The sequence below is a fragment of the Semicossyphus pulcher genome, unplaced genomic scaffold (genome assembly GCF_022749685.1).
Source record: "Semicossyphus pulcher isolate SPU_LCO1_2020_fin unplaced genomic scaffold, fSemPul1.0.p SCAF_16, whole genome shotgun sequence".
In the NCBI taxonomy this organism is placed as follows: domain Eukaryota; kingdom Metazoa; phylum Chordata; class Actinopteri; order Labriformes; family Labridae; genus Semicossyphus; species Semicossyphus pulcher.
In genome coordinates, this window is record NW_027211670.1 from 24,172,050 (window position 1) to 24,196,249 (window position 24,200).

Genomic DNA, 24,200 nt, shown 5'->3' on the forward strand with positions numbered 1-24,200 from the left:
CCAGGATTCGAACCAGGAACCTTCTTCTACGAGGCGACAGCGCTATCCACTGCACAAGCCATGATTATAACAGTAGCCTTAAAATATGGACCATAACACAGACAAATGGACCGTCAGTGAAACTCACAACAAACAGCTCCAACGGGCTTTTTTCATGGCGGACATTTTCACCTCCAACAGGAGGACGAGCACAGCTGTTAATAATAACTTCAACGATGGTTCAGTTCTATTCAGGTGTCTGAGAAAGCCATGACAGGCAGTCAGCATGCGCACAACCAGGACCATGAAACTGAAGCAGCTAAATGGAATACAGCCGTCATTAATGCTGCTATAGACACCTGCGTTCATCCTCCTGTTGGATGTACAAATGTCCACTGTAAAACAGGCCTTGAATGCATCATAAAAAACACATTTCCAGCAGCTTTTTTCAGAGTAAAAGCTTTGATAAAAACACTGTGCACTTTCTGTAAGGCACCGAACAGTTGATAGAACTGTTTCTCAAAATGTTGATCAATTAGGCAATCTTTACTCAGGGAGGCGTCTTTACAACCCTTTTTGGCTTCTAAACTCTCCGGCACAACGTTCATCTTTTTACTACAATGGTATTGTCTTTTTTTGTAAGCGTGTATATGTGCAAATAAAAAAACTAGCTGGCGAAGAAAGAGCAACATTCAGCAGCCAAAGAGAGGGAGGTGGAGGAGACCAAAAACAGAGCTAAAAGAGAATGCTGATTTAGGAAATAGACAGAAACAAAGCTGCAATTGAAAGGTGATGCAGCAAAATAACTATTTACAGCAGCTTTATGGACCTTTTATGGGGGATAATTCGGTCCTGTTTTGACTGTTCATCCCAAAGGTGTTGCTTGTGTGAAAGCTGTTGCAGGTTAAGATCAGCGCTTTGTGCAAGCAAGTCAAGTTCTGACACTTCATGGAGCTGCTTGTTTGTATTGTGAAACAGGGAAGGAACAAACAAGCTAACAACGCCACAAAGATGGAAAAACCCCATTGTCTAAAATATCACTGCATGTTGGAGCAGTAAGATTTTACTTTCAGCAAGCTTTCTGGTAACTCCTTCGTCACACTAATCTCTCCAAACAGTAAATGTCAGACGTGTAATTTTGGTATAAATGGGGGAATCAGATGGGCAACACTGGTGCAGATCAGGAATGTTAGCCTGAGCACGGGGCTCTCACCAGGAGCTCGTCTGATTCACAGCTCATAAAACAACCCTTTACAGAGACTGTGGCTTGTTTTACACAAGAGCTTTGCCTCGGCTTGTCTCCCGCTCTTATCCGAGTATTTCCTGGGCTCGTTCTGCGGGAGGTGATATGCGATGACGGCATTGCGATGAGGGCAGTTAGTCAAACATGCAGCCATGTGTGGTCGTCGTCTGATTTACATTCCAGTTTCAGAACAATCCACAAGAAAACCACAAGACTTTCCAAGCCTGAAGAGCTGCGGCAGAACAACAAGAGGTCTTTGTGTGGTCTGTTGATCATCATCTTTATGTTCTTTTGGTGTTTTTAAGGCGTTTGTGTGTTTTAATAATAAATAGCAGTAGATTTCGAAACAGCAGAATATTGTTAACTCAGCTCGTTAGTTTGGTTCCCGCTGTCAGAGAGAGTAGACAGTAATCTAAAGTTCAAACTGAAGTGACCCAGCATGAACGCTCCTGACAAATCACTTCCTGACAAGCGTTTTAAAACAAACGAGGCTGGCTGAGTCCTCGGCTGAACCAGAAAACACTTCAAACACAGGTCATGAGAACGAAGGAAGAAGTGAGCGAGATAATCTGCGCAGCTCAGTGACTCACGCTTAATCACTCCACTCAAAGGCTAGTTGAGTCAGATTAACTCGATTGTTTCCAGCTTTGTCACAGCAGGACAAACGGTGACTCGAGTGACCTATATTGTGTCGAAATTAGAAGACAATGACTCTAATGCAGAGGTGACAGCAGGTGTGTAATCACAGCTGCTGCATTCACCTCAGATCTTTGTTTCTGCAATGATTCAAGTCTCAAGTTGCCGGAAAAGCTTTTATATATTTGTAAAAATCAAAACAAATCTCCAGCACAGTCTCTTCTTTAAGGAGTCGTGTTTCCTCCTTGACGAGGGCTCGATGCTGAGAGGCGTTTAGGGTCTAAAATAGGGATGTTGTCTGAAGATTTTTTTGCCTTTTTATCAGATTGAAAAGCCTGAGAAGAGACAGGAGGTGTGGGGAGTAGATGACAGTGTGTCACGGACTGTTGCCTCTGTATAAAGAGCGTCTGCTCTGCCAACTGATTCAAACCACCCTGACTGAAACTGACTGATACAAGAAAGTGTCGGAGCTTTCTTGTGACTCGTCAGAGATTTATATCAGGGTTTGATATCCTGCACAACGATCACAAGGGCGTCACTATGTTTACTGATTATTCTTGTGTTGGTATGACCTTGTAGTAAAACATTTGACGCCAGCTGGAGCAGCATGTAGGCTGCTACATGAAAACAAAAGGATGATCATCACACGATCAGAGGAGAGAAAGTTACAAAACCTGGAACAATTATTGACACATTAATAAGTAAACAGGAGTTTCAATAAAAGCCTAAATAGTGAACTGAGCGTTCATTATACAACAGTTAGATCCGACCAAGTAACCTGATTAGACATGAGTCATTCCATGGTGATATAGAGAACATCACTGGGACTTTTCACTTGGTGTATCACTCCGCCTCAGCCAGGTGTTCTGAATACTGTTAGTTATACCGCTCCTCTGATGCAAACCTTCTCTCTCCAAGCAGCGAACCTGGGGCGACAGAGCTTTCTCCATAGCTGCCCCCTCCCTCTGGAACTCTCTACCCCAACACATCTGAGACTGCACCGACCCGACTTCCTTCAAATCTCTGATCAAGACCTTTTTAGAACTACTTTTAACCTCTGATGCCGATCTACTCATAGTCCTGTGTGATTCAGAGGAACCAGCTTATAAGACACAATAGTCTTATAAGCTGGTTCCTCTGAATCACGCAGCAGACTCTTATTTCACTGGTTGATGATACATTTAAACAAACAGACAAATGTATGTGATAACAATCTGTGGTCACCTATAGACACAGGGTGCAGGAGAAGGTTTGGGTTGCTCGGCAACAAAAGTCAAACTAGTTGAGTTGTTAATTGTTACTGTTTATTTCCTGCTTGTGTAACTGTGATGATCTGCAGCACTCGGCCGCCGTGATGATACTCAGAACAACATCACGACCTCGAGTGACACTGATTAATTAGTGCACAAATGGATGAAACACCTACAGCGTTTTTTACACATCATATATTTGTATTTTTTTTAGGTAAAAATAAAACAAAACAATGAGTACATATAAAACCTTCTCATGATCAAAACACCAAAGTGATTAGAGTTCATTCAGATCGTGAACGTCTTAAAACAAACTTAAATTGAACCCATGCAGTCTTTGTCGAGATGTTGCTGTCTGGACCAAAGGTGTGGATGGTAGCGAGGCTAAAAACAGTTGCTGTATTGTTTTCAGGTTTTATAAACTCTCAAATTAAAGTGACCAGAAAGCAGAAACGTCGGGATCATGCCAAAGTCTTTTTATTTCATCACCAGGCAAACATTTGATCTTTACACAATGAAATCACTGAAAATTAAACATTCAGAGACGAGTTTAAACCATCAGATGGAAACAAATACTTAACCGAGAGGAAGAAAGAATTGTTATTACTTAAATACAAAACAAATCTCTTTGTTCCATTGCACTTTAACTGCATAAATACAACCCAGAACATTTATTTTCTCTCCGGCCCAAACAAACTAGTGACGACTCCACCCGACAGAGTGACGACAGTACATTCAACCTTTTATGACCCTTGTTTCCTGTCCAGTCTCAAAGTCCAAGGTGCTGTGATGATTTATGGAGTATGAGAGATGTCACACCTCCATGCATCGTGCTGCGTTCACGTCGTATGGGACAGACGATAAAGGGAAGAGTCCTGCGTTTAAAATGAGACACATTTTCTAGACAAATATTCTCTGGTTACAGCTTCTCAAATGGGATGCTTTTTTTCTGTCTTATATGATATTTAAGATGTTATTTTTTTTAACAAGTACTGCTTGTTTTCTAGTGAATATTTTATGTTATAGAGAAATACTTCTGAATTGTTTACACAGGGTTTAAGCTGCAAGCTGGAATTAAGATAAACTTTAGCGTGAATATGGATGTTATGAGTCCAAAAAATGGTGATAAATGTAACTCCAAGGACTTTAAGGAAGCTACTAATCTTTTTATCAGTATTCACAACATTGCTGATTTTATTTATTTGATTAACTGATCCATTATTTTTGAGAAAGTTAATATTCCCACGATCCTGTCTCAGAGGTGTCGTCTAAAACCTGCTTGTTTTGTCTGAGAAGACGTCTAAAACCAAACGTTTTTAGTTCACTTGAAATCAGACAAAGCAGCCAAAACGTTTTGTACTCATGCTTAACAATTATATAGCTATTAATTCATAATTAGTTCGAACAAGGTGTAATATTTTTTTGTTGAGTGGTGGATGGAAATGCATCCGTTAGCATTTGTTTTGTCAAAACTCTTTTGCACTAAATCTTGATGGAAACTTTCAGAAACCCTTTTGTCCCATATGACTTGAACGCATCACGAGCCATCGCCTTAATATTTTGTGCACATGAATGAGACATCACACCCCCCCTGCATCTCGCAGACATGTAAAAAGACAGATGACAGTTTAGACATTGTATAAACATGATGGCCAGCCACGCCTGTCACACATGTCACGACTACAGAGCTCTCTGCCGATGATATACAACACTTTGTTTTGAAAATCAATAAAACATTTACTGGTGAAATATATAAACTGATTATGAGCGACGACGACAGCTTCTGTCTCGTCTGTAAATCCTGCGACAGTTTTGGCAGCCTGGAACGTTTCATGTGGAACAACTCTTCACAGAGAGGACACATGGGAGTATCAAAGTGCTGTTTGCTTGATTGTAATTTCCTCCTCGAGCCCCCCCACCCCCCACTGGACCACTTCCTGTGTTTTCCTTTTATGTCACAAGTTTGAACTAGTTCCCATGTTTCCGTCTGATACTCTCCAAAGTGATAAATCAACCTCGAACCCTCAAATCAGATGCTACAGTTTGCTCAATAACAGTAGGAATTTATATTATGTATAATGATGCAGCGAAATGAAAGAGTGGAGCGACACGGCTTCATGTTTTCTCATATTAAACAAGAATATTTCCACCATGTGAGACAACAGGAGTGTACACCACTGAGCATGTGCGAACTCCCTCTTTTTCTTTGTTCTCTCTTTCTGTCCAAAGATGATCAGAGGATGTGTTTTCAGGAGAATATCTTGAGTCCATGTACAACTGTACAACGTCTGACGCCACTCTGCTGTGTTAGCCAACAGCTTACAGTCTTTAGTGTTACTCGGAGCACAGGCAGGGATGGAGGACGCCACCGGGCTTACGCGTTTCCCTTTTTTAATTTTGTCGTTAAAGTTTCATATTTTGTCCAGCTCCAGTCTTGGTCCTTAAGGAAGGAAAACCGAGGTGTTAGAATTAGAGACAAAAAAAGGGACAGAAACATTCTTCATTACATTATATTACAAAATGAATCCTGTAATTGATGATTTGCCATCTTTGAAGCTTCATATTCAGCACCTCGTAAAGAAGCTGAAGCTGCGGCTGGACTTTTATTTCAGAGATTAAACATGTTGTTCTTTTGCTGCAAGACTTGTTGCTGCTACTTTTATGTCCCCGATTATGATGGACGAGAGGTTTCGAATAAACTCCATATACGAAATGCTACGCAAATTCAACAAAAACACAAGTGCAAAAGCTGCAACACAAATACAAAAGCTGCAACACAAATACAAAAGCTGCAACAGAAATGTAAACGCTGCAACACAAACACAAAAGCTGCGACACAAATGTAAACGCTGCGACACAAATACAAACGCTGCAACACAAATACAAAAGCTGCAACACAAATACAAAAGCTGCGACACAAATGTAAACGCTGCAACACAAATGTAAACGCTGCGACACAAATGTAAACGCTGCGACACAAATACAAAAGCTGCAACACAAATACAAAAGCTGCGACACAAATGTAAACGCTGCAACACAAATACAAACGTTGCAACACAAATGTAAACGCTGCAACAGAAATGTAAATGTTGCGACACAAATGTAAACGCTGCGACACAAATACAAAAGCTGCGACACAAATACAAAAGCTGGGACACAAATGTAAAAGCTGCGACACAAATGTAAACGTTGCAACACAAATGTAAACGTTGCAACACAAACACAAAAGCTGCGACACAAAACCTCCCACCTCCCACCTTTACTCTCTGGATACTGTATACCACGGAGCATTGAGGTTTATTACAAATCTTAGCTCATCTTTGCTCCCTGTATGCTCCAGTTGGCTGGCCTGCATCGTCCACCCGTAGATTAAATCAAAGGCAATTCTTAACTTGCTTCCCTCTTTTCCACAATCAAACTCACCACTATGCTATTGGTCTGATCATCAGCCGCCTCCTGCATCAGGCTGGTCAGCTGAGTGAGGAACTTCTGGTTCTCCTGCAGCAGACGCGGCGCAGCATCACTAAAGGAACATTAAACAACAAACATTAAAACACAAACATTAAAGAGACGGTTTTAATCAAGAGTCCATCATATGTTCATCATACGTGGCATTTTTTGGGGTCCTTTTAAGCTTCGACAGAGAGGACAGTGGATAGTGTCAGAAACAGAGAGTAGGAATGACACACGGCGAGGGGCAGAGGGTGGTAGTTGAACCCGGCGTGCCACATCGAGGACTGTAGCCTCTGAATATGGGATGCACGACTTAACCGCTGAGCTAAACCAGTGCATTGTGTTGTTGCTTTTATTCCTGTTTTATGAACACCACAACGAAAAACAAAACTATATGGATGTAATTAGGATAATCAACCAAAATACACCATGAAAAGAGTGAATTTTATACATAAATTCATCAAATGAGAACAACTCCAACGAATGTTTGTTTCAATCACTGTTCAAGTTCACCACAGCTGTTTTATAAGGTTGTAATGTGTCAGTGTTGGTTTTATATTTGTTTCTGATTCCTCCAAGTTGCTGAAAAATGTGTTTATGCAGGTTTAACAAGAACCGAATGACATAAAACCATTGGAGCGGACATACACCACGCCACAGCGCCGTCACGTAGCTCCGCCGTCCCCGACCAGTCAGCCTCTCTTTGTTTTACATAGAAGACGGGACGTAACAGAGGCGTAATAACTCCGCCTTGAACTGGCAGTGTAAAAGGGGCTTCTGACATCTACACAGCTTATTATGGCTCTTAAATCTATCTGTTTTCACACAGTTAAACATTGAAAGGTCACATGGTCGCGCTGAATGAATTAAGGAACAGGTGAGTGGGTTACCTGTCATTTGGCCCAGGTAGGGATGTGAGGGGATGTGGGGAGCTGACTGGTTGTGCTGACTGTGACCACTGAGAGACCTGCAGCAGGTTGGACGACTCGGGACTCGCTGCTATCGAGTTCCTTGACGAGTTTTGAGCCTGAAAGAGAGCGAGAGAGAAAGAGAGAGCGAGAGAGCGAGAGAGATAAATATTGGCACAAGCAATAATAACTAACACATGTTGTTTTTCTCCTACATAAAATAATTCAGCCAGGCATTACATCATCCTGTAGTTATTCAAGCAGCTGAAATGCTGTTTTAAAACTAAGATTTTAGGCTCAAATGTTAAACATTTCTACGTTTTATCTCCTCAGCTTTGCAGATTTCCTGTTTTTCTTTGTCTTATCTGACAGAAAACTGAATCTTTTCTAGGTTTGGACTGTTGTTCTTACAAAACAAACACTGTGAAGATGTTATCTTGGGCTTCAGGAACTTTTCATTACAGACAAACGATTAATCAGATAATAAAGAAAATAATCCACAAGGAAGCCGATGATTTCACTATTCAGTGTGTGCAGGCCGAGGACAGTGCGACATGCTTTTAGTCAGTTACATGAGAAGCGCGGCAGAGAGACTCACACAGGCGATCTTGAGTAAATGCCAGAACTCTCTCTGTCTCTTGATCTGCATCTGCATCACCGTGTTGTCGGCATCCTTGATGTTCTCCAGAGTTTTCTCAATGCGAGGAAACAGGTCGATGATCTTCTGTTTGCTGATCAGGATCTTACTGTTGGATGTTAACGTGCTGCATTAATATTGTGTCTCTTTCAAGCACCATAATGGTGTTTTCATATGTGAGAATACTTAATAAGGGAAAAGCTAACAGGTCGGGTTTTCCCAGTAAGATAAAACAATGAGCGTCTTACCTGAGGTGGGTGTACAGGTCTTTGAGGACCTTGTCTTGGTTCTGGACGGTCTGAATAATGGCCTTCACCATCTCAGAGCTGTCGCTGCTCATATCTGTCTCGGGCGCTGGAACAAATACAGCTCGTTTTGAAAACTAAACCACAACATTTTTAAAGGCAATAAACTCAGAATAAAATGCTTCTTACTTTTGCATTTCATCTTCAGCTGCTTGTAGAGCTCGATCGCCTTTTCTTCTCTGCAGCAGGATGAATCAAATATCCATGAGAATGAGATTTAAAAGCCAGAGTAGCACATATCATGAAGAGATTAACCTCATATGAAAGCTGAAGCTGTTTGTTTTGCGGTCTTGATTGTGGCTTGTTTGAAAAGCTGTCAGACATCCATCCTGTCTTGTGTTTGCCCCACCAGTCACTGCTTCTACAGCAGCACAGAGGACACTTTGTTTCTATTAGAAAACCCTTGAAATATAATCCATCAGTGTCAGGTGGTGACGTAAACAAACTCTCTGAACTTCATTAGTCTGAGGGAGAAACCCCCCCCTGCTTTGGTTTTACATCCTCCATATATTTCACAGGTATCTAGGTCTGAGTGAGGTCCTTCTTTGTAACTCTCCCCTTAAACGTTTCTGTCTGCCTGCTGTGAAACTCTCAAAACAAATCTATTTATCTATTATCTATTTATTCTTCGATATAAGTTATTTACTGATGTTTCGTTCAAGCTACAAGCGACCAAAGCTTTGCAGGATTATTTGGTTCCATTAAAGTCAAATCTTTCCTGTGTAAAACGAGACATTTTGACCTGATAAAAGTTCTTCATGACACTTAAAAACTTCCGTCTTTCCTTGGTAAATATTTAGGGATATATTTTTCTTGAACACTCACAGCTGTTCCATCTTGTCTCCTTGGCGTCGAGCGTACGGGCTCCTCTGAAGCTCCACTATCTCCGAGTGCAGAGCCATGATCTCATCGTCCAGATGGCTCACCTCTGCCACCTGCAGGACAAACCAGGAATCACGCTTCAGCTGCCACCTCTGAGATCTTTACTGAGAAACTTCTAAGCCGTATAAACCTTTTAAATATTTGTGTTTTAAAACGTGCACTACCTGTGCAAAGGCAGCAGCCCGCTCCTCGTTCTCCTGCCAGGCTTTCAGCATCTTTTCAGAAGCTTCAGACAAACACAGACAGCTCATCAAAACAAACACCATCCTGCTCAGCGCTATGAAAATATTCACATATGTAAATGTTCTCTGTTGGAGGGTCAGGTACGGGATGAAAACAAACAGCTGCCAGCGAACACTCACATATGCCGTAGTGCATCTGATCGCTGTATTTCTCCAGGTCGTACTGGATGCTGCTCTTGAAGAAGTCCAGCTTGGCCTTTAGCTGCTGCGAGAAGCCGAACATGCTGTTCTTACACCTGGTCAGGTTGGTGTTGTAGCGCAGCAGACTCAACCTGGAGGCGGGGGAAGGAGACAATAAAGACAGAAAGGTTTGAAAGTAAGAAAAAAGCACCACCACAGCAGAAGCCCAGGTTCACTCCCTCTGCTAGAGGCAGGTATAAGGATTTACTGGGATCAACCCTCCCAGAGCTGACAGCGAGAGTCAGCAGACACGAGAACCTCAGTGTAAGAAGGAAAGGGCATCAAAAAGAGACAGAGTTTAGTAGTCTGCAGAGGCACCATCTCCTGCAGGGTTACGGTTATCAAATTAAATATAATCTTGCATGTATAAGAAGGTTTTAGTTAGTTAATTAAATGCAGTAGATACCATTATATTTTGCACAAGTCAGTTTTCACTTGAAAATGCTTCATCAAAAGTTTGGACTGCTGGTTTCTGCAGCATGAAATCTTTTAAAGACATTTTTAATGCCCCGTATAATTTAATTTTACAATTTTTCACAATGAAAGCAGCTAGTTGTCAAGGGAATTTATCTCAAGTCTTTGATCTAGAGCAGACTGTTAGCTGAACTTGCAACATTTAAATTATGAAAGTATTTTGCTCATTTTAATGGATAGAAAAACACAAAATGTTTGTAGAGGTCAGTCATGTGACTCACATAGCAGCTCTTTGTCCTTGGAAAAGCCGGCTGTAGTCCTCCTTCAGACCGCAGATGTAGCTCACGGCTTCACCCCAAACCTTCTTCAGCTCGACCAGGGGCAGCTGAGTCTTGGACTCTTGGACTACGAAGGTAAAACAAAAACAATTTCATGCTCGACCAGAGAGGAGGACAGGGGCAACACTGCGATGGGTCAAAAATATGATCCAAACTGAGACAGAAAAGAAGAATGAAATTGATGCACTAAAGTAAATGTAACAGTGTGCAGTTATAAGACTTGAGCTCACCGATAGTGTTGACTTTATCGGGCAGTTGCCTGGCGCTGAAGGGACCCGAGTACGTGTTGATGCTCCTGTCGAACAGGTAAACGATGTAGCTGTCCCAGCCTCTCTGCACAGGAGAGAAGAAAATCACCACTTACACCTCCTGCAGACACTTCTCCTGCCGCTCAGAGGAGAATAACTGGATTCAAAGTCCCTCAATGCACATACAGCGAGTGTGTGTGAGTCATAATGTGCACACACAGCTTTTTCTGCATCATTATGGTTTCCTCAGCGCTGAGACGTCTTTTGCACACCTTTCTGTTTTTTTTAACTATCCAATGGAAGATATTAAAGTTTGCTTTATCAGCAAGAGGAGACAGAAGAGAGAGAGAGAGAGAGAGAGAGAGAGAGAGAGAGAGAGAGAGAGAGAGAGAGAGAGAGAGAGAGAGAGATGATGACAAAATAAACAAAAGTCTGCAGCTAAACTCAGTTTGGGAACTTTGGCAATACGTGGTCGGAGCTTTAAACCCCCAAATCACCAAGACACAGTTATTTGATCCTATAAAAAGGGGGTGTGGCCTCATGATTGACAGCTCTGTTGACAAATGGGGCTGAAACCAAAATTTTAAGGCCAAAAGGAGACTTGCTGCTGCCACCTTTGTGTCTCTGCTGGACTGTGGGGATGTTTTATACATGCATGCACCTCTGCAGAACCTCTACACTGTAATCTGTCGACCATACAGCGCTGACATAAATCACAAATCTTAAAGTCCTGATTGCTCTTTCCATGCTCTGGTTGGAAGGTCAGCATCGTCCACCTGTAGGCTGAACGATGTGTATATTCTCATTTTTAGGGCTGTTTTTGGTTTGCTTCCATCTTTACTGCAGATCTACATCATTTCAAAAGTATGGGAAGTTACTGACGCGGGTTAACACTGTCTCCTCACAGCTAGAAGGTTCCTGGTTCAAATCTCCAGCCCCACCGCCACCCTGAACAAGATAAGCGGTATAGATAATGGATGTCACTGTCGCCTTTTCCGAACTTTTCTCTCTTACTCTTAACCCTCCAAAGAGTCGGTACAGAAATGGGAAAAGCGGGCATTCGAGTCCGCCGCTCCCTCTCATTTCTGCCTGTTGTTGCACAAGAGCAACAGTTTAATCCAAGCTGCACAAGAGCTAACTTACCACCCCGTCTAGCACACACTGTGCAGCGGGCTTCCTGGGATCCAGAGACACTCCCGTCTCCTGCAGCAGCTCCTGGCTCACCACCTCGATCTTTGTCTCTGCCTCGATTCGTTTCTGCAAACTGTGAAGGCTTTCGTCCGGAGTGAGCTGGAACGAGTGAACCTGGGCGGTGGTCATGTTCAGGATGTGGACGACCTGCAGAACCACAGGAGAAAAGCTGTTATTAGAAGGGTGATTCAGTTTCCAGGAATACGTCCTCTACTGAAATGTTGATTTTTAACTGAAGGCCACAACCCCTTAAAAGATTTCTCCTCCACAGATTTAGCTCTGCTCTTTGACTCATGGTGGAGAGCTTTTAATAGCAAAATCAATGCAGCAGAAACAGCTCTCTTTGTGAGAGAGAGATGGAGAGATAAAGGTTGTGTCATCTTTTAAGAGGGGCCTAACGTTTCAGTGTCTGCACAGACACACAGATACAACCAGCTTGAATGCACCGAACTAAAAGCTGCATCTTTAGCCCTGCCAGTATCTCACCTTCATTCTGAGGATCTGCTCCAGCACTTCAAAGCACTGGGGCTTCCTGGTGTCAGCGCTGAGTTTGCCTCCTCTCAGGTATGGATTCCACTCCAACATCAGCTGGAGCAGATTCTCCATCGGCTCCAGCAGCGTCCTGTAAAACAGTCATTAAACCGTGTGTTTAAGGAGAGACATTGGCAGCGAACACTGGGAGCAAACAGGCGGAGGCTCCAGTTTCCTTCCCTTTGATTTCAAAGACCAGCGGACAACAATGTGATATGTGGAGTGATGTATTTATAGCAGTGGCTGCGTGCTCACTTGCTGAGATTGTTGGGGTAGGGGAGGTGTTTGGAGAATTTGACATCTCCGTTCAGTTCCTCCACAGCCATGATGTCTTTGGGACCTTTGTTCCTCACTTTGCTCGCCCTGTGGACGAGAAGAGACAAGATGATGTTTCACATGTTAAAATAATTACATTTCAAGAGTGGTAAGATTTTCTTTCAAAAGGAAAAAAGCAGAAGAGACACCAGGTGTTAAAACAGTCATTTGGCTATTGGCTGAGTGAGCGCTTTGTCTTCCGACATCAATTCCGGTCGATTTCTGTGACGTCGAATAAAATGTGTAAACATTAGGGCTGTCAAAGTTAACGCGACAATAACGAGTTAACACACATTCCCTTTAACGCCACTATTTATTCCGCCCGGTAGTTTGGGGAATCAGGAAGCGATGCAGCGATAACGTTGTGAATATCAAGCAGAAACAAACCTCTGTGCGCAGAAATGGATAAAGAAAAGGTTCAGCCTCAAAGCTCTGCTCTGGTTTTCTGTTCAAGACAAAGTTATTTGTATTTACTGTCGATGTGAACGGAGTAACCACCGGAGGGCGTCGAGTCTTAAATCCCACCTGCTGGCCGAGCACACAGCTGATGCAGAGCTCCAGGTTGTGACAAATGTCTTTCAGTGATTAAACTTTGACTAACATGATGTTATTTTATCTCCTGCTGCAGACTCACTGACTGATTACTGAATGTTACATTCACCTCAACGTGCCGTCTGTTGTTGCTTGTTGGGCTTCAGTTTGCCATGTTACGCTTTCAGCATGTTTTTGGAGCATGCAGTAACTCTGAGGTTATTCTGTAGAATATTCTGGACAGTATTTGTAATTGTTTGTGAATGTTGAAGAAATAATAAACATACATTTGCACAAAGGAATTATATTTGTCCGTTCACATGTTGATAAGAGGATTAAAAATATCTCTTTAAGGTGCATTTACAACAGTTTGTGGTTACTCGCGAGTTAACTACAGACAACCATGCGATTAATAGTGGATAAATATTTTAATTGATTGACAGCCATAGTGGAAACTGAATGATACCAAAGTCTCACATGCACATGCACATTCAATGCTATATGTGCGAGGAGAAGAGAATCTACACGTTATTTATTATACTTAATCCGTTCTACTCGTTGTTTCGGCTGTTGTGGCAGTATGAAACATTTCTTAAGAGAACAGGGGGATTACTGTCGCACTGTGCAACGACTATTTGAAAGTAGTCTGTTAAGTTTCAGCACAGAAAGATGGATACATGATCACAAGACATCGTACTTCTTAAAGACCCTGTAGTTGGAGGTAGTACTAGAAAGCCAATCAGCTGTCTGCTTCACAGCAAAAACACATTTTGAACATCAAATAATAATAATAATAATAATAATAATAATAAGTGGGTTTGGTGACGTAAATGACGCACATGGGGAAAAAGCATGATTGTGGAAAAGTTACGGCAATTAGCTAAAAGTGCGAGGTGGAGAAAAGTTGTGTCGAGTGGTTGAATTTGGGTGAATGTGTGAGATCAACATCGTAACTTCCTGGAGGGACTGAAATATGTTTAATATCATGAGCTATTTTTACATTCATCAACTGGTGCAATATAAGTTTTATACTTTGCATAATCACTGCGAATACGACAATTTAATTGCTTATTATTATTTTGTAATTAGCTTATTTTTTGTAAATAACTTTGTGTGTTTCTTCTGTTGTTCCATCAGGCATGTAGAACATAGACCGTCCTCTTTCACCCCGGAGAACCACATTTTTGTTTTGTCCTCGTTAAAAGCAGCTTGTAGTTCCGTAAAGAGGTAAAGTGAGCGGCGTGTCACACCCTCTGCTGAAGGTTTTGATTAGCCTCCTGTTGTTGTCAAAGTACCTGCACGCAGCTTTCACTTTCGTTCCTCACGCCTCACACGTCACTCAACCTTTGCTGCAGTCTGACGAGGTGAATCAAGGTAACTTCTTATTGATTTATGAGCCGACTTAAGTCTAAATTAAGCCGTGTTATCTGTCGCCTAAAATCAATCAGTTTGCGTGTCATACTGTTCTTGCTTATCAGGTCAACTCACCACTGCACCGGCTGAAGGTTGTGCAGGAACGGACGGAAACCACAGCTGCATTCAAAAACCATCGTGCCGAAGCTCCAGTAGTCGACGGTGACGGTGTACGGCTTATTCTCAAACAGTTCAGGCGCCTGCAGAGAGAGAATTTCATGCATTTCATCTATGTCAAAATACATTCAGATTTTTACCATAAATTCTACACCTGCTTTTTTAGTGAAAGAACAACATAGATAATTAAAAGATTAACAGATTTCATACATAGTTAGGATGAGCTACAGATTAAATAAAGACAGGAGCATCTGACGATAAAGAAATAATGACTTGTTTGCTTACCAGGTACTGAAGTGTGCCAACAAAGGAGGTGCACAGACTGCCCTGGTCCAGGTCTTTAGCATAGCCCAGGTCAATGATTTTATGAACCAGCTGCAGAAGAAGAAGAAAATGTCAGACGGATTCTTCAACATGTGCAGAGAGAAAGACACAGGACAAATGACTCTTCACCTTTCCGTTGATATCTTGCAGCACGATGTTTTCAGGTTTGAGGTCTCTGTGTATGATCTTGTTCTCGTGCAGATACTGGATACCAGAGCCTGGTGCAGAAAAAAAAACAGGCTTTTATTGAATGATGACAGCTTTAAAAGACCCGCCAGAATGAAGAAGCTGCACACGATGGACCTACCAACGTCGTTGAGTAATGAAAGCAAATCACTCTCCTTCAGACCGCAGCAGTTTTCTGGTCTGCTCAGCATCTGTAATCCACACAAACGCAGTAAATCTGCATGTCCCGATAAGATGGTGCTTTAAAGGCTCACAAAACAGCAGCACAGTTGAAAGGGAAAACAAGCCTCATGCAACATTACATTGTCGTCTGTATGTTGTATGACTTTCATGTTGACTTTCAACTTGCATGTCAGGACTATGTGATCAGTGCAGAAGAAAAATGTAAACTACATCTAAACTACGCAGAGCAAGTATCTACAGAGACGTGTTTTATCAAGTCATAAATGTTTCAATCTCTGAACCCATTGGCTATCGTCTGACGACATTTCCTTGGGATGCAGCAGCCAAATCATCAGGGCTTCCGGCCAAGACTTATTTTTCCGTGCGCTGCATTGTTTACAGTCCGACTGAGAAACGCCGTCTAAGAATGGACTGTTAGCTGCACTTACATGCAGACGTCTGTTTATAGAGATTAATGAAAAGCTAAATCGTGTTCCGCCCCTCTCCGCTCTCCACATGGACTGTTTTTTCTGCATGTAACCAAACCCTGAAGATACATGACGAGTCAAAACTACTCAGACCATAAGCACACTACAAGAGCAAACCAGAACATTTCAGACAGCAAAATCAGATCTGTATCTACAGATGCATTGTGCATGTTTATGCAGAATCTATAAATAAAGATCCTGAAACGCCTCTAACAGTAAGAAAGTAGAGCTACAGCTCTCCAGTTTCATGCCTGTCGATCCAGTCAAGTTGCAGTTTACATTCAAGTCTTTCTAGACAAAATAAAAGATGTTGCTGAGACGCTGAAGGAACTTAAAATAAAGGTATTAGGTTACTTAGTTAACTACTCACTAAGGTTACAGTGACCTTGAACACCAAAGTCTCATCAGTTCATCCTCGTTTCCAAACGGACTTTTGTGCAAAAATTAAAGAAATTCACAGTCAAACAAAACCAGAACTCCTCTGGCTGCAGCTTTAAAGCTACATCTCTTCGTTAACTATAAAACTGTAAATCACAGCCAACATTTGGGAAGGTGTGAGACATTGTCCCGTTTCTGCTGAGTAACGGCTAAATAAAATTCAATTCTTCCTCCCTGTGCTCTTCTGTTCTTTGTTTTAATACAGCCATCTCTACTGTCAGACGAGCGGACAAAACTTCTAACAGTTAACCAGGATGAGCTAAAGGTTAAGGATTCCACTCATGAGCCTAGAAGTCCCTGAGTTAACTCGCATTTTGTCAGTTGTACTTTTTTCTTAGCTGCATAATTGTTCACAGAGAAAAACAGCTGCATTGCACACTTAAAAGTTCAAGACGTCCACAGACCACAAAGGGTGATAAGACGCCTGTTAGTGAGAGACTCCTGCACGTCATGATTTTATAACTGAACTATGATCAGGAAGCATGTTTCATAAATATGTGGGTCTTAGCGGAAAAACCTGAGACTAACTGAGGCTGATGAACTGACTTACAACAGATACGATTGGGAAGGAAAAATATACATGCAGAAATATACAGTATATAAAGAACCTAGGAGCACATGATCAATTTGTTTACCAAAAGGTGAATAACACAACTCGTAGACCTGACCTGAAAATGTGAGAAGGGATGTTTTATCCACTTTCAAGAAACCTTTCAATTTAAATAGCCAGTTTTTTTCTGTTTGTGAGAATTCATCTTAGAGTCAAAGGAAACTGAAAAAAATGGTGCATTTTCAAACTTAGCTGGCTTAATGTGGACGTATTTTAGCCTCTTTCAGCGAGCCCCTCACCTTCCTTAGGTCTCCCTTCGAGCAGTACTCCATGGCCAACAGTGGAAGATCATTCACAGCTATGTGCTCTATTTCATCGGGGACATCTCGGGCAGTCACAACATTGACGTGATTTAATCTGAGTGAGGGAGAACGAGAAGTAAATTATTATCTATTCGACAGATTTTGCAAAGTCATTCACTGCTATAATGCCTGCACATTACTTCATATGCCATATTTCATCTGACTTAATTTCTTTAAGAAATAACTGACATAATAACAGTTAATACGTTTCATAATAAGGAGGAGGAAGAAAAATAAATCAAACTTTTTCATGATCTGGATTTCTCTTCTCCATCTGTCCTTGTTCCTTGATGTGAGCTCCAGGCGGCACAATTTCACAGCTAGGTTTTCATTTGTTTTCTGCAACACAGAGAACAGAAATCTAATTGTTTTGAGCACATGAAAGCCTCCCCAAAAATAGCAGTTTGTGTGTATTTTATGTAAAGCTTTTCCTCGTATGTCTTCATAGACTGTCTAGGCAAATAAAGCAATTATTCCCAGGAAGTAGATATAGTGATCTTTGCGATGCTTGTCTCCCCTTCTTCCATTGTAAATTAAGTTTGGTGTAACATGTCTGAAGTGTCAGGCCTGTATTTGGCTCTAAAACTTACATTATGTTGGTAGAGGTAAACATGGGCAAAGCCGCCCATGCCCAGCCTCTCTTTCAGCTCCCAGTCTCCGCAGTTCTGTTTCTGCCTGAAAGGAGGTTTCTCCATTGTTGTAACGCGAGCTGGACCCAAATGTAACACAGAAATATCTGTTAAATTATCAAATACCAGCTAAGCTAGATGATATATTTAAATGCACAAAATGATTACGATCTTTGAATTTCTAATTAGCTTAAAACGACAAGCATAGGGACGTGGTTACATCCTGAAACAACTGCCAGGCTAACGTCACATAACCGTCAAATTGACGTTGTGTGCTGATGTGACAAACGCGGTCTGTCTATTATTAAACATGGCATTTTTAACAACAGATAGCAGATACGAAAAATACAAAGCAAATTGCTTTGTTTTGTTAGCTACACTGGCTACTAAGCTAGCTGACGTTACATCAACAGCTTAGCCAACCAACAGCAGCCCAATACATTCCAGGAAATAGACGCAGCCATTCGCTAGTCGCTTTCTAGCATTAGGAAATGACAGCTACGACGCTTGGTGGTGTTTTAATTAATGTTTCCGTGATGAGCTGCTGGCAGAGCGAGTTTAGAGACTTACGACTTGTTGTTTCTATGAAAGTGTCATGAGCCGTTCTCGGTAGAAATATGTTGCTTTCTGTCTTGTTTTTCGGGTCAATGCAGCACCGTGAGAATGTGTACTTTCCTGCGTGACGTCATAACAAACCCCGGCTGTGTTCGTAGAAAATGAAACGAGGGCGCGTTCAACAACAGCAACTCCGCTGCGGTTCAACCGACGCTAAAATCAGGTTCAGGATCGGCAATAACACAGGCAGCAGGTAGCTTTATATTAATGAGGTATATTGATTTTATTTATTTCTGATTTATTTTATATGTGTCCATTTATGTGTGTTTTGTGGACAGCAAATTAATTCTAATGTATGATGTATGAATGTTTGTAATGATTATATTCAATACCTCTACAACAGGTACGGTTCGTTATTGGTGATAGGTGATGTGTTATAAACGCTATAGCCTGTTACTTGTAAATGTACTTGATTATAATCACTTATGTGCATTCTTCCTGTTTATTTCTTTGACATAGTTTTGTAATGGACATATTAAGTTAATATTATCATCAAATTGTAAGTTAAAATGATCTAAATTCAGATAAGATACAACTTTATTTATCCCAAAGAAAATTATAATGCCAGATTGCTCCTAAATTACAAAAAAAAAAAAAGAGAAATAAGATGAATAAAATATAACGTGTATATGGGTTGAATAAAAAGAGGCAGTGCCGAATAGAATAACAAGTAGGTAAAAAAGTAGCCGTAGAAAGTATTTCTGGTTCTTGTCGGTGACGTATTATTGTATATTAGATTATTGGGCAATTAATGCTGATATATTAATATGTTTGCAGCTTTTTAATGTTGCATATGATCGATGTTAAGCCAAGACTTAAAAGAAAATACTGTATTTTGTATGTTTGCTTCATTGGAAGAGCAAAGGTACAATAGGCCTACATTAAGTAAACATCTACGTAGAAATGTTAATTACTAATTTACGTACAGTTTATGAGTAAATGTGTTTTCTTTTTTCCCCACACAATAACGTTCAGACACAGCTAACCTTCCAAAACACTTTTATTTCATCTTCTGCCTCCCAAAAAGAGAAGCTCACGAACAACATTTCCTTGGTGAGTTTTAAACAAGGCAGTGACACATGTAGCTCACTGTGTGTGTAGCACAAAGCCTCACTGAACCTGCACCGGTCTAAAAAACACTGAGATGGATCAGATCAGACCTCGACGTGTAAAAAGATTTGTTTGAGCTGGCTCGATTCTCTAGAACAACAACAGCATACGACAGCGTTAAATAGAAACCGTTTCCTTCATTCACATTGAGAGAAATCAAACAAAACAACAGAAATGACCATGAGCTCAAGGACAGGAAAAGAAAAAGTCGACCTACTTTATATATTAACCCTTCGTTTAATACTCTAACCATAATATAAATGAACGCAGGCCGTAATATCTCATGCTTATTTACATTCAGAAATGAGGCTTCAATGGACACGCTGTAGGGAACACTTTGTGCAGACGGCTGCAGACATGCACTGCGGCTGTAACGGAGGTAAAAAATCCAACCACAGGGTGACTTTCACATGAGCATCACAGAGCCGTACCCAGGGGAACCAGACATTTCCATGCTAACCAGTGCCACGGAGATCCTGCAGCTGCTCTTTGATGTGAGGGAGTGGAGACAACACATGAAGGGGGAGGAGGAGAGATGAGGGGGGGAGTGGACCTTGGAGAGTTTGTCAAGGTGGAGCTGCCTCCCTGTATATACTACGTCCATCCATACTGTACGGAGTGTATACAGCCTGTGCCCAGAATACCCATCACATGCCGTCAGGCGCAGTAATGGCACTATTTGGAGGTGATTTGACGAAGTTTCATGAATAATCTGGAATGGAATAATCTGCAGAACATTTTCAAGATGAATTGTTTGGTTTATAAGAAAAGGTGAAAAATGCTTCTTACAGTTTTCCAAAGCCCAAACTGATGTCTTTAAATTGCTTTTATTGTCCAAAACCCAAATGCTTTTTCATAAATGGCAACGAACAGCAACAACATTCTGGGGATTCAAGAAGCTGGAACTTGCAAAAGTTTCTAAATTAAGCGTGAAAAATAACTGAAACGATTAAAAACATAGTTGGCAATTTATGTTCTTTCAATTGACTGATCGATTAATCATCGCAGCTTCAGTTACAAGATCTTTTACAGGATCTTATTTCAGTGTCCGCGTCAAAAAATTCCATTGAGATAATTTTTTCCAACAGTTGAGTCGATTCTTTAAAAAAAGACAAAGAAATACATGGTTGTTTTTATTGTTGATAAATCTGCTGGTTATTTTCCTCCTTTAATCATTTAGCTAATTAAAATGTGATACGACTCTTCTAAATAAAACATGTAATTTTCTGTTTATATTTCAAAGAAAAGCAGCAACTCTTTAAGTCTGAGAAGTTGTTTCTTGTAGAAATGTAAACAGTTTAGCCGATGAGTTTTGTTTTTAAATGACTTCCTGTTTCAGCTCTCATGAAGTCCTACATTTAAGATTGAACGTTTATTCTTGACTTGTAAAACAGCAACAGAAAAATAAAAACAATAAAGTGCTTGGATAAGTAAATATTAAATTTAGAAGGAAATTTTTCATAAAAAAAAAATTGTGTGACAGGAAACTCCAAAACTGCTGCTGTTTATGTTCATCTGTGCTAAGCGATGTGAGGAGGAGGATGCGATCAAATGATGACGTCCACAAAAAGCTCCATTATAAAGTAACAGAACTGAAGGTTGCTGATAGTTCAGAGTCCAGGATGAAACATGAGAAGAGACACATTAAGTCTTGCAGAATGAAAAGACATTATCCCTAAATGGCACGTAACACGAGTCTGTTTGACCTTTGACAGTTTGGCCACATTAATAACAGCAGAGTCAAACATTATAATAAATACAGAGCGATGGGACGACATCCACATAAACTTTATGTAAAGCCACCAAACTGAAAAGAGATACAGGTGAAGGAGGAGAAAGATGTAGATGAGAGTAAACTGACGTCAAATTAATTGTTCGGTTGGCAAAAAGTTAGAAAGAAGTGAAAAACAGCGAATTGCTTCTTTAGTCTGATTAACAGTCCAAACCTACATTTTGATATCACACCAGACAAGAAAAGAAGAAACGCTCTGATTGTTTGGCTTGTTGAAAGCTGACTCTAAACTGCAGGCAGAACGTGATTCAGAGGCAAACACGATGATATGCTGAAGCCTGAATATTAAATGATCCCTTCTTAAAAAATGTACAAATTCAAAATACACGATAAAAAGATGGAGAAACGACGTGAAACTGTCTGGTTTGAACAGCCGGCGCAGTCACAGCATGCACACGCTAACACTCACATACAGAGACACACACACGCACACACGTGTACACACACTCACACAGACGTGACATCCAGAGTTTAATATACAAACAGCTCTTGTCTGGTTTAGCCCTGCAGGTTCCATCCCCGGCCTCAGGTGAGCGGGCGACGTCATGCATATTCACTGCAGGTGCAGCAGGTGTGAGTATGGCTGGAAAAACTGAACAGCTCCCCCTGCTGGTCGGACGCCGGCGCTGCAGCTGCTCAAGGTGTTAAAGCCTGAGTAGAAAATGGCTATACATCGATGATGCTATGAGGTGTGTATGGCTACTGAAATCATTAAAACCCTCCTGAATGAGACGTTAAATCATCTTTTACATTCTTCACCGTTTTCATGCATCTCCACAGTTTACACCCTGATCCCTTTAAAATCATGCTAGTTCTTAGCGAACCATGCGCCATCTTTGGAACCGTTCTTCCATCTTTCCTCCATCTTTTTTTTTTCTTCCATCCTTTCAAAAACATCCTCTGATCTCTTACTAATCTTTGATAGGTACATAGGCTTCACTACTATACTCATATTGTGCTGAATTATCACCACCATGTAAGAAAAGAACACATGATTATCGTGTAGCGCGTTTTGGACTTGTACCTAATGCTTCTTCACAATACTGTGTTGAATATATTGTAAATATACTTTGTCGTCATATATCCTACAATATAATGGTGCATTATATATACAAACATATCCTGGATGCTTACAAAGAGTATGGGTAACATATTTCCTTTTACAATATTCATCATACACTTGACATACACAGGTGGAATAAGGTTCAACATCAACAAACGTCTGTAAAATACTGTAAAAATATCGAAAAAACAAGAACATTCAGGGTCTGCCTGGTGAGTGGTAAAATAGGGGGGGTATAAATGAGGGGCTATAAGTACAGACATGTTGGGTATGGCACCGGCATGAAGAGAAATGACCCCAGAGAGAACGACTTTGTCCTCAGAGTAGTTAAAGGCCGAAAAGAAGCTGTGCTGGATGCAGGCATGCGGATCACTGGAGAAAACAAACTCAGCCAAGAAAGAGAAAGAGAACAGAAGCACAACCACGGGACAGAAGCGGAAAGAGATCGCCTGTTCAAGTAGAGCAACAAAATAAAATCTCGTCATGAGATGCAGTTACATCGCTGCACACCAGGAGCAACTTCTACTGATGTGTTTGCCTCTAAATGGCCATCAGTGATGGAGAGAAGAGGAGAGACGAGCGGCACCATCTCATCCTGTTGCGTTCTGCAGCCACACCCTTCATCGTCACGTGGTGCACAGTCTTCATACCACCTTCAGTGAAAAAGGAGCTCAAAGCTGTAACGTCCTGCTCCTGAGTGGAATGTGAACACACCGCGGGGATGTGGCAAAAAAAGGAGCTGGAATGTAATGGCTCCATAAGACCTGGTGATGCTTTAAGAGTTCAGTAACTTTCACACTTCAAAACAACTGAAATCAAATCATCAGTCGTCTAAAATGTGATGCTTTAAAATGTTTGGTCCCATAACTGAGCGAAAAGTCAAGAAAAAGGTGGGAGAAACACGTGGCCGGCCGGAGAGGTGCCTTGAAAGAACAAAAGGGGAGAAAAGTAAAGGATGCTGGATGTTCGTCCGTGTCCGGTGTTCAGTGTTTGAGCACCGTCTTTATCTTTGTCTCACTGCAGATCAGTCTGCTGCTGCACCCAGCGTCCGTTCTCAAAGACACCTCGTCTCTGCACATCTGTGACCTCCCACCTCCTGCACCAACATCCTGGCTGGTGTTTCCCAGCCCTCCTCTGGTAGACGAGAAGATCGGGGTGCCGGGTGGGGCGTCGTGGTCGGGGGAGGGCGTGGGGTAGACCCTCACTCCAGCTCCCCCTTCAAGCAGAGCTCCGAACCCTCCTGGATCTCAAATAAAAACCGATGCAGGGAGACAGCCTGTGTTGGCAGTGCAACGCTGTGCCGCTCCCGGCACCCCCGCCCCGCCTCACTTCTTGACGGCCTGCCGGTAGCTGTGTCTCTGACCCTCCTGTCGGGGTTTAGTGCTGCTGCTGCAGGCGCTGGCTTTGCTGCTGGTTCCTCCGTCCCGGGTGCTGCTGGCCTGGCTCACCTGGCTGGCCAGGCTGCTGTCCTGCAGTGTGGGGCTGGAGTGAGCCCGCTGCAGCCCGTTGTCCTCCAGCAGCTGGGACTCAAACACGGACAGGTCCTCCTCGCCACTCCGGATTTTAGCTCGCAGCAGCATGACGTAGGTCCCGTACCGTGTTTTCTATAAAAGGAGTGAAGAGAGACAGAGTGAGGACTGGACGGATGAAAGAGCTACAGGGATGTAA

General features: G+C 41.8%; 2 protein-coding genes across 4 annotated transcripts in view; both read right to left on the reverse strand.

Moving 5' to 3' along the window:
* Nucleotides 1-3,575: 3,575 nt before the first annotated feature.
* Nucleotides 3,576-18,606, reverse strand: LOC138593398 (inhibitor of nuclear factor kappa-B kinase subunit alpha-like). Its single transcript, XM_069664397.1, has 22 exons — nt 18,523-18,606; nt 17,914-18,032; nt 17,568-17,662; nt 17,261-17,378; nt 15,445-15,514; nt 15,267-15,355; nt 15,099-15,188; nt 14,772-14,896; nt 12,693-12,800; nt 12,393-12,528; nt 11,859-12,053; nt 10,698-10,800; nt 10,411-10,534; nt 9,656-9,807; nt 9,458-9,519; nt 9,237-9,346; nt 8,541-8,590; nt 8,355-8,460; nt 8,068-8,215; nt 7,452-7,588; nt 6,532-6,631; nt 3,576-5,548 (listed from the first exon to the last, which is right to left on the reverse strand). The coding sequence occupies exons 2-22, from the start codon at nt 18,016-18,018 to the stop codon at nt 5,483-5,485; spliced, it is 2,289 nt and encodes a 762-aa protein (XP_069520498.1). The 5' UTR covers nt 18,019-18,032; nt 18,523-18,606; the 3' UTR covers nt 3,576-5,482.
* Nucleotides 18,607-19,549: 943 nt separating this feature from the next.
* LOC138594032 (PH and SEC7 domain-containing protein 1-like) overlaps nt 19,550-24,200 on the reverse strand; it is a 71,160-nt gene continuing 66,509 nt past the window's right edge. For all 3 annotated transcript variants that reach the window (XM_069665123.1, XM_069665124.1, XM_069665125.1), the window contains one exon: nt 19,550-24,136. In XM_069665123.1, the coding sequence (XP_069521224.1) occupies nt 23,858-24,136 (279 nt within the window). In that variant the 3' untranslated portion in view covers nt 19,550-23,857. The remainder of the gene's footprint in view (nt 24,137-24,200) is intronic.

Excerpts from the sequence above, each read along its gene's own strand:
- LOC138593398 (XM_069664397.1), bottom strand. The coding sequence starts at position 18,018 with ATGGAGAAACCTCCTTTCAGGCAGAAACAGAACTGCGGAGACTGGGAG. Across the intron at positions 9,347-9,457 it reads GGGCTGCTGCCTTTGCACAG|GTGGCAGAGGTGAGCCATCT; the intron begins GTAGTGCACGTT and ends TTTGTCCTGCAG. Across the intron at positions 7,589-8,067 it reads ATTTACTCAAGATCGCCTGT|GCTCAAAACTCGTCAAGGAA; the intron begins GTGAGTCTCTCT and ends GCTCTCTTTCAG.